Here is a 13,232-nt window from a genome sequence, read left to right as displayed (position 1 = left end):
AAGTCAGTATAATTTTAAGTTTTAAGTGCACATTTTTATCCTGTGTTTTAAGCTCTTGTAAAGTGTCTTTGAGTGTGATGAAAAGCGCTTTCAAATAAAATGTATTATTATTATTATTATTATAATGTGATCAACTTTGCGACCTTACCAGGTTGAAGAAATTCCGTCTGATCTGTCGGATGACTCCTGGGAAGGTGGTTCTCAGCAGCTCCTCGACACCTGCTGGCCAGCTGCTGTACATTGGGTCATTCTCAATGTCATTCATCCACTGAGAATACAAAACAAAACAAAAAACATTAAATAAAGTCATTACTCTACTCTGTCTTGCTTGTTAACTAAGAAGTGCAGCCGAAGCAAAACTGAGCAGAAGTGCTTGGGGTCTGCATCTGAGACTTGTGAAATCTAGCCAATATCACAGCCTCCATCTTGTCTTCTCTGTGCACACTTAACACAGCATTAGGTGAAACCTCAAACACTGTACGGGTATGCCACCTAGGTCCAAAGTTTGCAAACAGAATTTCGGGAAAAATACACCTTTAAATAACAAAATGGGTCCGACTAATGTCAGGCATGGCAACCCATAAGACATCAGCATATCACACAAGAAGTCACCCTTTTTTTTCTGATGTTAACCACCACAGGATGCCAGTAATGTCAAAGAGGGAATTGGTCAACATGACCATAGTACAGGAAACTACAACACTGCACAGTAAAAAATATTTTATCCCATAGTTACTGGCTTCTTTTTACACTTGTAAAGTTGATTAGAAAGCAGGATGCATGACGTTGACTTTCCCTGAGCAAACTGCCCTTGCCACTCTCTTAAACCTAGCGCCTCCATCAAACGCCATCAGAAGGATGAAGAATTTTTTAATGCAGTTGGTAAAATTTGGACATGCTGTGCGCATCTCGAAATGAAAGGCTTCCAAGATTCTAATTTAAAACGATTTCTTGGCAGATGATTGATTCCCTATTGTTACCCGCGGTGTAGTCCAGGACTTGTGAGTCACCACAACGCACCATTATAGCTGGATGTCTGATATCTAAGGCATAGCTGTCAGCCACATGGTTCACAGGCAATCGAAGCAGCGTGTACTGATGCTCTCCTTTTACACCCAGGTTGTGAAGACCTTCCAAGACCCTGGCCTCGCCTCTAAGGATCTCCAAAAGGCTATCAAAGAAAGATGACAAGGAAAGAGTTTTAAATGACAACAAAGTTGTGATTATTTGGCAACAGGAGCATGGAGGTAAGGGATTGAGGCTTACAGTGAGAAGGCGAGGGGAATGAGTATAGACCAATGGTGATCTCTGGTTGGAATCCTACCTGAAAGGGTCGTGAACATCCAGATCAATATGAAGACCATTTATGAAGAGCTCCCCGTCTCCTGGGTGAACACCAATGGTCTCACTCAGATGCTTAAAGGAACAAACACAAGGAGTAGGTTGATATCCAGAATGGGTTTTTTTCCCCGTCTTTTTTTTCTCAGAAAGACAAGCTACATTAAAGTCTGCACATAAAAGGACAAGAGTCTGAAGCGTCAGATCAGAGACTCATCATCTAACCTGTGAAGCGCTATCAAACCAAAGAGTTTTTGTTTTTTGTTTTTTTTGCAATGTCATGTTTGGACACCGCTTACGATAACGTACCTTTTGGTTCTCTTCAATTTCTTTTCTCATCTCAGTCTTTACAGCCACTCTTGTCAGTGATCTGCGGGAATTGTAAAGCGGTACAGTAAAACATACGCTTCCCATCAGCCTTTATCATACCTAGTAAAGTGACAGTTTTAATCGCTGAAAAACCTGCGCGCCCTCCATAAGATAAATCTGTACGTAAATCCCCTGGAAACAAACAACTATTACACATCACTTTTGCTGTTATTTTTTCTTTTCTTTCTTTTTTTTTATCAACTAGAAGAATAAATAAATACAAGCAGCCATTTGATTTTGCAGATTGTAGGTGTTAGCAATATGTTGACCGAATTATCGTGAGACATCCAAAATTGAAAACAACCTTGCCAATAACGTTGGTTCTATGTTGTTTCAATTTCAGTTTTTACCCCCAAAACATACTGTATACAGTAATGTCGTTAACATAAAAACATTTATTTACTGTTGTGAAAGCGCTATATAAATCAGCATGTATTGTATTGTATTGTACTCTCCGGCTCATTTTTCGGCATGAGGCTTAACTGTCCATATCAGAAGAAAGATATATTAACCAATGTATTTAAAACTAAAATAGAGTAAAACTACTCATCATTTGAGGACGCCTGACTGAGATGTAAATAATATGAATGAATTAAAATTTGGCATCATTTCAACATTATTGACGGATGCAGTGAGAATGCACTGTTTGCTAGCTACATGCTACTGTTAGCATTTGCTTAGTAGGCAGACCCTTTCCCACGTTGAAATAAGTTTAAATTTAAAGTTAAGATCCTGTTGTTATGACAATTTTCCTCTTCACCATTCAATATTATTATTTATAATTATCATTATTAGCCTTTTGTGGTGACATCATTTTTTTTTCCTGTAAAAAGACAGCAAAAACAGTTCAATGTTTTAGGAATGTTTTTTTCCCACAAACTATTGGTTGAATTTCAAGATGTTCCACTTTTGGGGCATTGCACTGCATTTAAAAATATTACAATGCTGGCAATGTTTTCTTCAATAAATGGTACTTTTTAAAAATATTTAAAGGTTCCGTAAATAAAAAAGTATGTGTTGTAAATGAAGTGAGAACAATCCCACTTGGGCACAAGAAACATGAAGTTGGATCAAATATGTTATCACTCCTCACCCAGTGATGCATTTTCTAACCTTGCCTTGTTTGGAAAATTTTGACTGAGGTCTCGCATGAGCTTCAAGGCGCCAAACTTTGGCACGGACAAAACTCTGGCAGCCGCTTGAAAGCTGAGGTCTACAGGGATCAAATAATTAAATCAGAACAATACATTACAGTTTTTTTATATATATATATATATATATATATATATATATATATATTTTTTTTTTTTTTTTTAAGGAGATATTGGTTGAAAACTGCAACAATGAAGAACATATTCATATAGCAATTAATGAATGGCCAAGACTATGTTGCTACCTTGCACCTCCCAAACTTTGAGAGGGGCCAGTTCATTGGTACTGTCCAGTAGATGCTTGCGAAGATCACCAAGTTGCTCTTGGAGTTCAGGATGAGATTTCCTTGACAGATAGAAAAGAAACCTCAAAATATTGCGACGTTGACATCAACATTACAATCAGCACAGTCTTAATGAGATCCCATCGAAGAGTTTCATGAACATTTCAGAAGCTTTTAAGTGGAACAGCGAGCAATAATTCAAACTATTATGTGATTTTTTTTTTATATAAACCTAGGCACATTCAATGTTGTAATTCTCAATGTTTAGTTGATCAAATTGTTTCTCTTCTTCTCTTGTCTTATGTTGAGAGGGAAGAAATTTCATCTGTGCTGTATGTTACACATACGTACAGCACATTTGACAATAAAGTTGTATTCAATTCAATTCAATTAAAATGTGACTGCAGCGTACAGAGAAGACGTCTCTGTAAACCCGCAGTTCATGGTGGAGTTCGAGAAAATGCTGCTGTCTGAGCACAATAAGAAATATTTCTCGAATGACAACAAAATGAGAATTATGAAGACATCATTTTTCAAATGGTTCTTGGGGATAGTGTTTGATTGAATTGGCTTCATCTAGTGTCTGCGTACCAAATGAAGTGAGTGGTTTGTTTTACATAAACAAAAGATGCTCCTTACTTCAATGTTCCAAAATAGAATCCTTGGACTTCGTCATTATCATCTTCCTCTGCCTTTATGGTTGTCTTTGAGTCTACAAAGAAAGACAAGGTGTCATATTGTTAAAGACACAAAAGGTTCAACAAAAGGACTTGATCAACTGCAGACCAACCTTTGACTTGGGTGTCGTCCACTGCCTTATACTCCGTGCTTTTGATTGCTAACTCCACGCCGTAGCCTGATAAAAGCATCTTCTGTTGCTTTGGAGTCTGCTTCAATGATTACAGGTGAAAATGATGGAAGCAGATCCATTACTACTTATGTGCCGGCCATACAAATGAAGGATTGTACAGACTTCTCTATTCACGATGCCACAGTGGTCGAGTGGTATATAAAGTAGAAAGCACTATCCCAAGTAACGTACAAATTAATGGACAAATCATGGAATTATCTGAGTTTTACAAAGACATGGACCAAGCATAGAACACAGGTGTCAAACTTTGGTCCTGGAGAGCCACTATCATGCATGTTTTTTGAAGTTTCCCTCCTCCAACACTCCTGGTTCAAATAATCAGCTCATCAGCAAGCTCTACAGGAGCCTGATAACGATCTTGGTCATTTGAGTTTGACACTCGTGGCAGAGACAATAAGGTCTAATTTTGCTGAAAAGAATGAAAAGTGGCCATGTGAACTATTTGTATCTGAATTATGCTGATATAAATACAAACCAATCCACTCATTAAATGATGAGCTTTGTAGAAATGACACCAACAAGACATTTCAAAAAAATGAAGTATACCTGACATTCTTGAAAGCGTGACAGAGAAAAATCTAACGTGTATTTGGCGGATCCCAGGAGATGGCAGATAGTCCAAGTGTGCCGAGCCAAAGTGCAAACTCTGCACTTTGGTGCAGGTGAATGATGCTCCAGTCCAATCAAGCATAACGCTCGACCGATCAGCCTTTCTGAATAAGTCACAACCCTTTCAAGCCTAGCCTTAATAAACGGTTGACCACATCTGAATGGGTGTGACCTCTTGGATGCATCTAAAGTATTAGTTTGCTGTAATCTAGAAAGCAATTTCAAACCCCTTCAGTCAGGCAGTGCTCAAAAACGATTTCTCCACTGGGAACATGAAATATACTTTATATCCATACAGTACACAGTTACCTTGACACTGGTGTCAGATTCACAGCCTTGCACCATTAACAGACCCACTGTACACCTCAACCCTTTCCGTTTCCTGAGCGAGACTGAAAGAAATGTTCCTTTTTGTTGTTATTTTCTTTTTCGATGGGAACGACACAAGGCCAATACGGGTGCGAACAAATGGCTAAACCAATGTAAACAGCTGAGAAGAAGCGGTTCAACAGTTCACAGTCACGTTATTAACCTTACTCGTTTAACAGAAAAACACATTTTTTCTTTTCCTTAACACTTTCTGTCAAAGCTTGGTATGGATGCGCTGGTCGGAACAACGAGAAACAAGGAGTGAGAAAAGGACAATGTTTTGGCCTCCTCCTTAATGGACGCCATACGCCAATTATTGTCAAGTGTGTCGGCCACTCAAAAAATAATATAAGAAGACCACACCTCAAATAAACAACCACCTATTAGAAAATGAATACGTGGCATTGTGTAATTATCTACATGACTGATACATCAATTTATCTTATTGGCATCTTTAGTATAACACATGGCAACAGTCAAGCAGACTTGGCATCTGTGAAGCGGAAATCCTGCTTATTACCGGCATAGTCAACCACATGAAAAAAAATTAACCAGTGGTGCCACGAGTGAATTAACTTTATGACTGATATCAACATGTGTCACATCAACATCTTAACCATCAGAGGTGGACAATCCCTTCGTACTAACGAAAGGTCCGTCAGCCCATTTTGTTGACCGATGACGAAAAGCTTTTTTAAAAATGACTCAGCAATGACAGAAGAGGGTTTTCGTCCGTCAATGTAATCGTCACTAACTGGGTGAAGTACCAACGGACATCTTGGTCCGTCACTGACTGCATTTTGTGTGTGTGTGTATGCGTCTGTCTGTGTGTGTGTGTGTGTGCGCGTGTGTGTGTGTGTGTGTGTGTGTGAGAGAGAGAGTGAGTGCTCCTGTTTTCAATTGGATCTCTGCAGAGACTGGTGGACTGCAGTGACTGGCTAAGGAGGCGGAACCAGTTGATTTTCGTACAGATGATGTCACTTCACTTTACCATGACAACACAAATCTACAATCTTTGAATCTAATATTTGATGTACGTGTATGTATTTGCATAATAAACCTTTATGGCTGTGGTTTTCTGTTAAATCTTTGTGAAATACAGGAATTTATTTCAAGAATATTTAGTCAACAATTTCTTCCTGTTGGGGTCACACGAATACGTCCTACTTTGAGACGTATGCTGGACACTTCAACACAGAGTAATAACACAATTTGAGCTTTGGGGGGGAAAAACCCACTGAATCATCATTTTGGTTTTGATACAAAGATCACAAGCAGCAAATAACATAAATAAGTGAAGAGCTCTCATATATTCCATGTCCGGGCTACTTACCGCCACAAAATGACGCAGTATATATGTGAGAGCCCCCGCTTCGGCTTTCTCTGACAGCACGGTATGAAAGGAGGTGAACTTCTTGGTTCCGATCTCAGCATACAGGATCACGACTGGGACGTCTGTTTTATTAGCCCCAGGATATATGTGATCGTTCTTGTACAAATACGGATGGGGCCTGCAAGTGTTCGAAAAAAAGCACCACAGAAAATTACATTTCATTCTTCCAAGGGCAAACGTGAACTCTGAGCGAGTGTCAAAGATTTCCAATATCAAATTAACTTGGGAAACTTTTCTGCCCCGTTCTGCTGTGTAGGGAGAGCCATATGAGGTTGACGGTGTTACTTGGATTTACCTGCCTGCGGCCGCTTTAAGGAGCTTCTTGATGTTCTTTGTACTGCAGCTGTGTTGGCCGTGAATGGAGACAAAAGCTGGACAAGCTTCAGGTGGCGGCTCATCGCTGGCTATCTGTGGAGTAACGGCTACATTTTGACATGAGACATGAACAACGCTGTCTCTTGTGTCTTTTTGGATTACGTTATTGTATTGTAGTCGTTTAGATTTATTTCATCCTGTTTTCTGCACGTAGAACAACAGCATGCAAACTGCACACACAACAGGGACAATTCTAAACAATTCATCGACTATTTGGCTATTAATCCCTTGCCTGTGTGTACAGGTATAAAAAATTTTGTGCTATGGCAATGCATAATGAATTTTTACATCAGGCATTTGTATGTATGAAATGTTATTATTAACCAGGGATGGTTTATCTAACATTTTACATGATATGTGGGGCACCGAAAAACCTGCAAGCACTGGAAGAAATACTGCAGCATCATTCAAGATAATCGCTGAACAATTCAACAATTCAATTTCAAGTCGAATACTTCACCCAGTGTTTTTGAAAATAATGACGTGGCAATGCCAAAGCAATTGGAAGTAAAGAAGGCAGTGGGCCCGGGTTATGAATTCAGGGCTGCATGCAAAAAAATTGCTCAGAAAATATGTAGTTCACCATACTTGTCATCCAAATGGTGTGGGTATATTTATCTCTGGCATTAATAATTCTGCAATAATTTATGTGGCTCCCAAAGACATCATCATCATCAAAATGTTTTAGATTTCACACGTTTATAATTTGTGATCACACCGTACCTGCTGGAAGGCGTGAACAGCTGGCGAGTAGAAGCGCAGCGCAAGAGCGAATTTCAGCAAGTTCACTTGTAGCTCCGTGAGGAACTGGTTGGCTTTTTTAATGATAAGGCTGTAGTATGAGCGGACAGACTCTGCGATGGATCAGAATGTGATAAATTAGAAGTGAAATATGATGTAAATGGAGGTAAAAGATTCAAACTCATATACCTCCTTGCTTGTAGACGGTGAGCTCTTTCACAGTGTCAACAAATTGCCAGAATTTCTCATTGCCATCCTCTGCAATAAATTCACTGAAAGGGAGGATAAAAGATTGAATACATGCAATATAGCTTTGTTTTCGAGCAACCGTAGGACCAAACTGCAACGTTTCATCTCTAAACTACAGTGGAACCTTGGAAGTCAAACGCCTCTGGAGAAATTGGAATTTGACCATCATTTACTGGAAAAATAGCCTCCTGTTCACTAAGTTTGTCTCCTTCAGATATCCGTAGCAGAAAGATGGTAGCAAAACATGGCAGCCTTGTGTAGGGATCCTACGTAATTGATTAATTCACCTACAATTACATAAAAAAATATGTTGATGTTGTAGAATATATTTTTGTGCACATTATTGAAATAATCAGTGGGTTTTGAAAAAATGAACTTTTTTTTTTTAACAACAAAACGTCCGCTAGCTGTGCTATATCATACAGTAAAAGGCAGATATGCTTAACAAAATTAGCAACAATGTTAAGGTAAATTAGAAACCCTCAAACAACAAGCAGGGAGCAGTTCGGGGTGTTGTATATTTATCTTAGATAACTGCGCGTGTGTTTATGTGTGTGTGTGTGTGTGTGTTTTGGGGGTTTGGGGGTCATGGTTCCCCGGGCGTATTTCTAGCCAGGACCGCCTCTGACAGAATCATGTCTACCTTGGAGTTTCCAGTGTTTCACAAATGACAGATATGATTGCATGCTGCTACTTAGGCTTCCCTGCAACCATTAGCCATTGTTAAGATAACGTGTGCCTCTTCTTCCATTCAGATCTATAAACGACTATTTCCTTAATCTTTCATTTGCATTTGGTCGATAACAACAGCGGATGACTCTGGATAACCTTACCTTGTCTCCAAAAGGAAAGGAGTGGCGTGCCATTTGGCTTTAAGACTTGCAATGACACCTTTGGATGCAGATGCCGTGTGTTGCATGATCACGAGTAGCAGCGGGGAAAGCAGGATAATATTCCTCATCTTCATTGTACTGTATTAACATGAAGTTGTATGAACCTGCACAGAGAGCAAGCGGTCCGGTCCAGCACGCCTTTCACGTGTCGGTCTGTCTGTCGGTCAGTCAGTCTTGTGCCACGTAGTTACTGAAGTTACAGCCTCAACTCAGTTGCATGTCAAACACATGTAGTCATTTTAGCAAAAGAGCCGAAAGAAATCGCAACTGCTCACCGAGAGAACCAGCCTAAATAGAGTCATAGCGCCTAACCAGACAACTTATATTACGTCCAAATTCACCAACTTTAATCTTTGAACAATTGGAATTACGACAATAAGATGTCTGGAGTGGTTGGACTTGCTATCTACAAACTTGTTGCGGTAAAGTTGGACGTTCGAACCATTATCTTACTCGTAGCTGTAATCTGTCCCTCACCATGTTATTGATCATGACCGCTACGTTACGAATACAATCACAATGACTTCCGCGGTCTATTTTTGGACATCTATTAGTAACCGTGAACGTATGCTTGCGACCGACACAACTGGCGAGAAGGAGTTTGCCGGTTTGGGTCTGTTTAATTACTTTTAATAAAACTTAATGATACATGATATGGAGTAATTTGTGTTCTTCTTTCATTGTACGATGCTGCATCCAGTGCACTCATGGCAATAAAGAATAAAGTATGTGTCGTTTCAACCCGTTGGTAGACGAATTGACACAGGCACAGCGAAGGACAACTACGGGGCCTTGGAGTGCGACTCAAATATTTTCCCACCAAAAGCCTGCATCAGCCATTGGTAGATTGTTGTTCATTCATCCGTGTGAGGCTTGTTAAATGTGTTTGTTTTTACGATAGATACAATTGCGGTGAGCTCATTTGTCCTTTGGCAACAAACTAAATTAAATACAAATGAACAAATCAACCCCATGTCATACACAAAAAGACCGACACTTGATAAACACTCAGCCAACAACTTAATTGAGCAATCAAGCAACTGTCGTTTATCTAAATGGCATTTAGTAAATGCCATTGGTCTTTATATCCCCGAAAAAATAAGCACACTTTTAAAGCGAGCTTCTTTCATTTTAAAAAACGAAAGTAAAATTATGCGCATGTGAATTGGTCCTATGAGAACCAACTAGAGACATACATTTTCATGAATTTATAAAAACCCAATTGGACACCCGGACAGGGTTTAAAAAAGTGCAAAAGAGGACCTTTGGTCACTCTAACGTCAACAATGCTAAATTGACAGCATATACTACTTTCCTCTTAGCTATTTAATATAGGTTTAATGACCAATAAAAAAGTAAACTTTCTAATTAAATGTAAGACTCGTACTTTATTGCATTCATGTCTTCAAAATTAAAATGGACATATTATCGATGTATTCATTGATCTATTTATTTAATTAATAAAAGCTGCATAAACTGTATACTCAGATTTAATTGGAACGGTGGGAAACTTGATCTGGCACTGTGGGGATCTAACAAGTTGTTAATTTATGTAGTTTTTATTGTTGGGGAATTGCACTGCATCATAATGACTGGTGTTTCTGAACAAGTTGCTCCGCTCATGTATATAAACCAGCCAAAACAGACTTGTGTCAGTGAAAAACAACCATTTGTTAAGGCAGATATACTAATGACTGCAAGTAATGACGCTTCACATTTCCATCTGCATGATAGTTAGTCTTTGCCCAGCAAGTCATTTTGAAATCTCACAAGTGCCATGTGGCCTGTAGACTGACTCATGAAAATATCCGACTACAACCATTTTCAAAATGTAAAGATACAGGAATGGATGGATGGATGGATGGAGTAATACGATGCCTGTGCATCATGACACATTAGATATGATGGAGTCAATACAATATAATAGATATATGATAATTTATGTGCAATACATTAGATAGATAGATAGATAGATAGATAGATAGATAGATAGATAGATAGATAGATAGATAGATAGATAGATAGATAGATAGATAGATAGATTTGGTCACTTTTTATATTGAGACTATTTTAGAATGGCTGTGCCTGGTTGTGCATGATGTCTCCACGCACCCTGCAAACGCAATATAGGGACGGTTAAAATGTTAAAAACGAGATAATGGGACGTTGGGAATGGGACTTGCAGCGCTTACGTGTACGCGCGTGTACACACGCGCGCGCACACACAATAGGGCGATTAGTGGCTCCCGGTGCAGCCAGTCAGAGAGCCTCAGCAGCCGGGGGAAGCTGAGGGGATGCTGCCGGTGGTGGGTGGCAGTATCGGTGGCGAGGGTGGGTGGGGGTGGAGGGGGCTACACGCAACAATCCCAGTCTTGCGACATCCTCTCTCTCGAGAGAGAGAGAACACACGCGTGTTGCGGGCCGGAATCAGCGGGACAAACCATGCAAAGCATTTCTTTTTAGAACTTTGCACCTGGCATGCAGCTTAACTTTGAAGCTGACGCACGGCGCGCTGTTTTCGAGCGGTAATCGACGTCTGATTGGCAACATGTGGCACCCGAATAATTAGGCACCTCTCACGGAGCGCCGAGTCCCCAATTCTTATTCCACCACCCCAGTGATGGAATGAAGGCGAAGCCAATCATGGATGATAAGTCCGGCAAGCTCATCCTGGTTCCTATCCTGGCTGTGCTTTTTGTCACGATAGGCTACCAGTACATCTGTCCCGCCGGCAGCCATTCGTGTCCGCTGCAAAACGGAGAGGCACCGCGGGGAGTGAACTTGCTCTCCGCCGGGTACCAGGACGGGGATGATTTCGTGGACCAGGACCTGGAGGACGACAACCCCGCCAAGCTGCCGTACCAGTTCAACTTCACGCAGCGAGACCTGGACCGACGCGTGGAGTTCAACATGAAAGGGGACGACGTCATCGTGTTCCTGCATATCCAGAAGACCGGCGGCACCACGTTCGGCCGGCACCTGGTGAGGAATATCCGCCTGGAGCAGCCGTGCGACTGCAAAGCCGGCCAGAAGAAGTGCACCTGCCACCGGCCGGGCAAGGACGAGTCGTGGCTCTTCTCCCGCTTCTCGACGGGATGGAGCTGCGGGCTGCACGCCGACTGGACCGAGTTGACCAACTGCGTGCCTGTCATCATGGATAAAAAGGAGGTCCAGAGGAATAAAAGGTAAACACAAACTACAAACCCACACGGGCGACTGCACGTAACTCCGAAAATGTCTTTAAAAGCGCAGCTCAACATTAAAAAAACCCCAAACGTTTCCACATTGTTTACAAAATTACTTTATCTCTTTCTTTATGTCTACTTTAATTCAATTTATTGTCATTTTTATTATCTATCACAGTGGTAGGCAATGTATGGCCCGCGAGTCAGATCCTGCCATTCCTTAATCCGGCCGGCCCATGCACCAAGAATTCACATGATCAAGAGTCCTGTAATAATTTTTGTGTTAATTTACCACCGTTTTCCCCATACACAAAAAAAAAAGTTTCGTAAAATGCACTTTTTCATTGTAAAATACAAAAGTACGTGTAAATATACGTCGTTCATCTTGTCGCATAATTGGTTCAAGCAAATTAAATTTCTTGGCAGAAAACATGTCATGTTAGGTTCACTGATGACTAAACTAAGTGTGAATGTGCATGAATAGTCGTTTGCGATTGCCTGCTGACCATGCAGATAAGCGGTAAAGAAAATGCTTGGATAAATGATAACATTTTAAACACATGCACATTTTAATTTGGTTTTTATGAATGATCCAGCCCGTCCACCCACTATAACAATCAAATGTCTACCTCAAGCACAAAAAACACAGGTGGACAACCCCTGATACAGTATAAAATTTTCCTTTATGGAAAACTTTCACGCAAGGCGCTGATTGTCCAATAACAACAAATCACCCTGCAATCAGGGATTTTTTGGGAGTATGAATACCTGCAACTTGAGAGAAAAAACAGCCTCTCACACTCAGCATGCAAACTATAAATAGACAAAAGGTTCTGGTCCTTGTGTGCTCATCAGTCCCACACAATGAGGCTCTGTCTATTGCTGTGCCGCTAATGTTATTCCATTGCTGCTGCAGTCAGGCCCATTAACCAACTGTATACGGGATCCCTTCTCAGTGATGTTATTTGCTAAGATGTGTTTAAGCACCCCCTGTGTTTACTTTAATGGCCAATAGATCACCGCTCTCGACTTGCACAATTGTTTAGAGAGACTCTACATCCCAAACACACACAGACTCGCTGAACTGTGAGGTTAAAAAAAAAAGTCTCCCTCTGATACAGACATCACTCCTAGCCTGGTATGAGGTGAAATGTGTCATAGTTTCTTTTTTATTTTTATTTTTTAATGTTCTTCCTCTATTTTCTTTTATAAATGGCCTTTTGAGTTACTTTACTCATTAAAGGCAATATGTTTATTTATTTCCATATACTGATGCATTTTAAAAGAACATTTTCAAAACATTTTTATGAAAAAGAATCCTATTTGTGTTCAATATGACATACTGGATGTTTATTCTATGACACAATATCAAAGCGCCAAACAGGAGTGACTTGGCCCTAGTGGC

At 40.3% G+C, this 13,232-nt stretch overlaps 2 protein-coding genes across 4 annotated transcripts in view; one reads left to right on the top strand and one right to left on the bottom strand.

The window, feature by feature from the left end:
- uggt2 (UDP-glucose glycoprotein glucosyltransferase 2) overlaps positions 1 to 11,429 on the bottom strand; it is a 39,736-nt gene extending 28,307 nt beyond the window's left edge. For all 3 annotated transcript variants that reach the window (XM_086123095.1, XM_086123093.1, XM_086123094.1), the window contains exons 1-13: positions 8,583 to 11,429; positions 7,690 to 7,772; positions 7,483 to 7,613; positions 6,680 to 6,792; positions 6,325 to 6,502; positions 3,933 to 4,029; positions 3,782 to 3,854; positions 3,104 to 3,204; positions 2,821 to 2,920; positions 1,648 to 1,708; positions 1,325 to 1,416; positions 1,021 to 1,171; positions 149 to 268 (exon numbers count right to left, since the gene is read on the bottom strand). In XM_086123095.1, coding sequence (XP_085979221.1) covers positions 149 to 268; positions 1,021 to 1,171; positions 1,325 to 1,416; positions 1,648 to 1,708; positions 2,821 to 2,920; positions 3,104 to 3,204; positions 3,782 to 3,854; positions 3,933 to 4,029; positions 6,325 to 6,502; positions 6,680 to 6,792; positions 7,483 to 7,613; positions 7,690 to 7,772; positions 8,583 to 8,716 — 1,434 coding nt within the window. In that variant the 5' untranslated portion in view covers positions 8,717 to 11,429. The remainder of the gene's footprint in view (positions 1 to 148; positions 269 to 1,020; positions 1,172 to 1,324; positions 1,417 to 1,647; positions 1,709 to 2,820; positions 2,921 to 3,103; positions 3,205 to 3,781; positions 3,855 to 3,932; positions 4,030 to 6,324; positions 6,503 to 6,679; positions 6,793 to 7,482; positions 7,614 to 7,689; positions 7,773 to 8,582) is intronic.
- Positions 11,017 to 13,232, top strand: part of hs6st3b (heparan sulfate 6-O-sulfotransferase 3b) — a 67,239-nt gene continuing 65,023 nt past the window's right edge. Inside the window, exon 1 of the mRNA XM_086123096.1 lies at positions 11,017 to 11,827. Coding sequence (XP_085979222.1) covers positions 11,268 to 11,827 — 560 coding nt within the window. The 5' untranslated portion in view covers positions 11,017 to 11,267. The remainder of the gene's footprint in view (positions 11,828 to 13,232) is intronic.

This window comes from Hippocampus guttulatus, chromosome 11, assembly GCF_054856545.1.
Source record: "Hippocampus guttulatus isolate MCC_2025c chromosome 11, RoL_Hgut_1.0, whole genome shotgun sequence".
Taxonomy (NCBI): domain Eukaryota; kingdom Metazoa; phylum Chordata; class Actinopteri; order Syngnathiformes; family Syngnathidae; genus Hippocampus; species Hippocampus guttulatus.
Note: the sequence above shows the minus strand (reverse complement) of the source record. Positions and strands in the feature narration are given on the sequence as shown.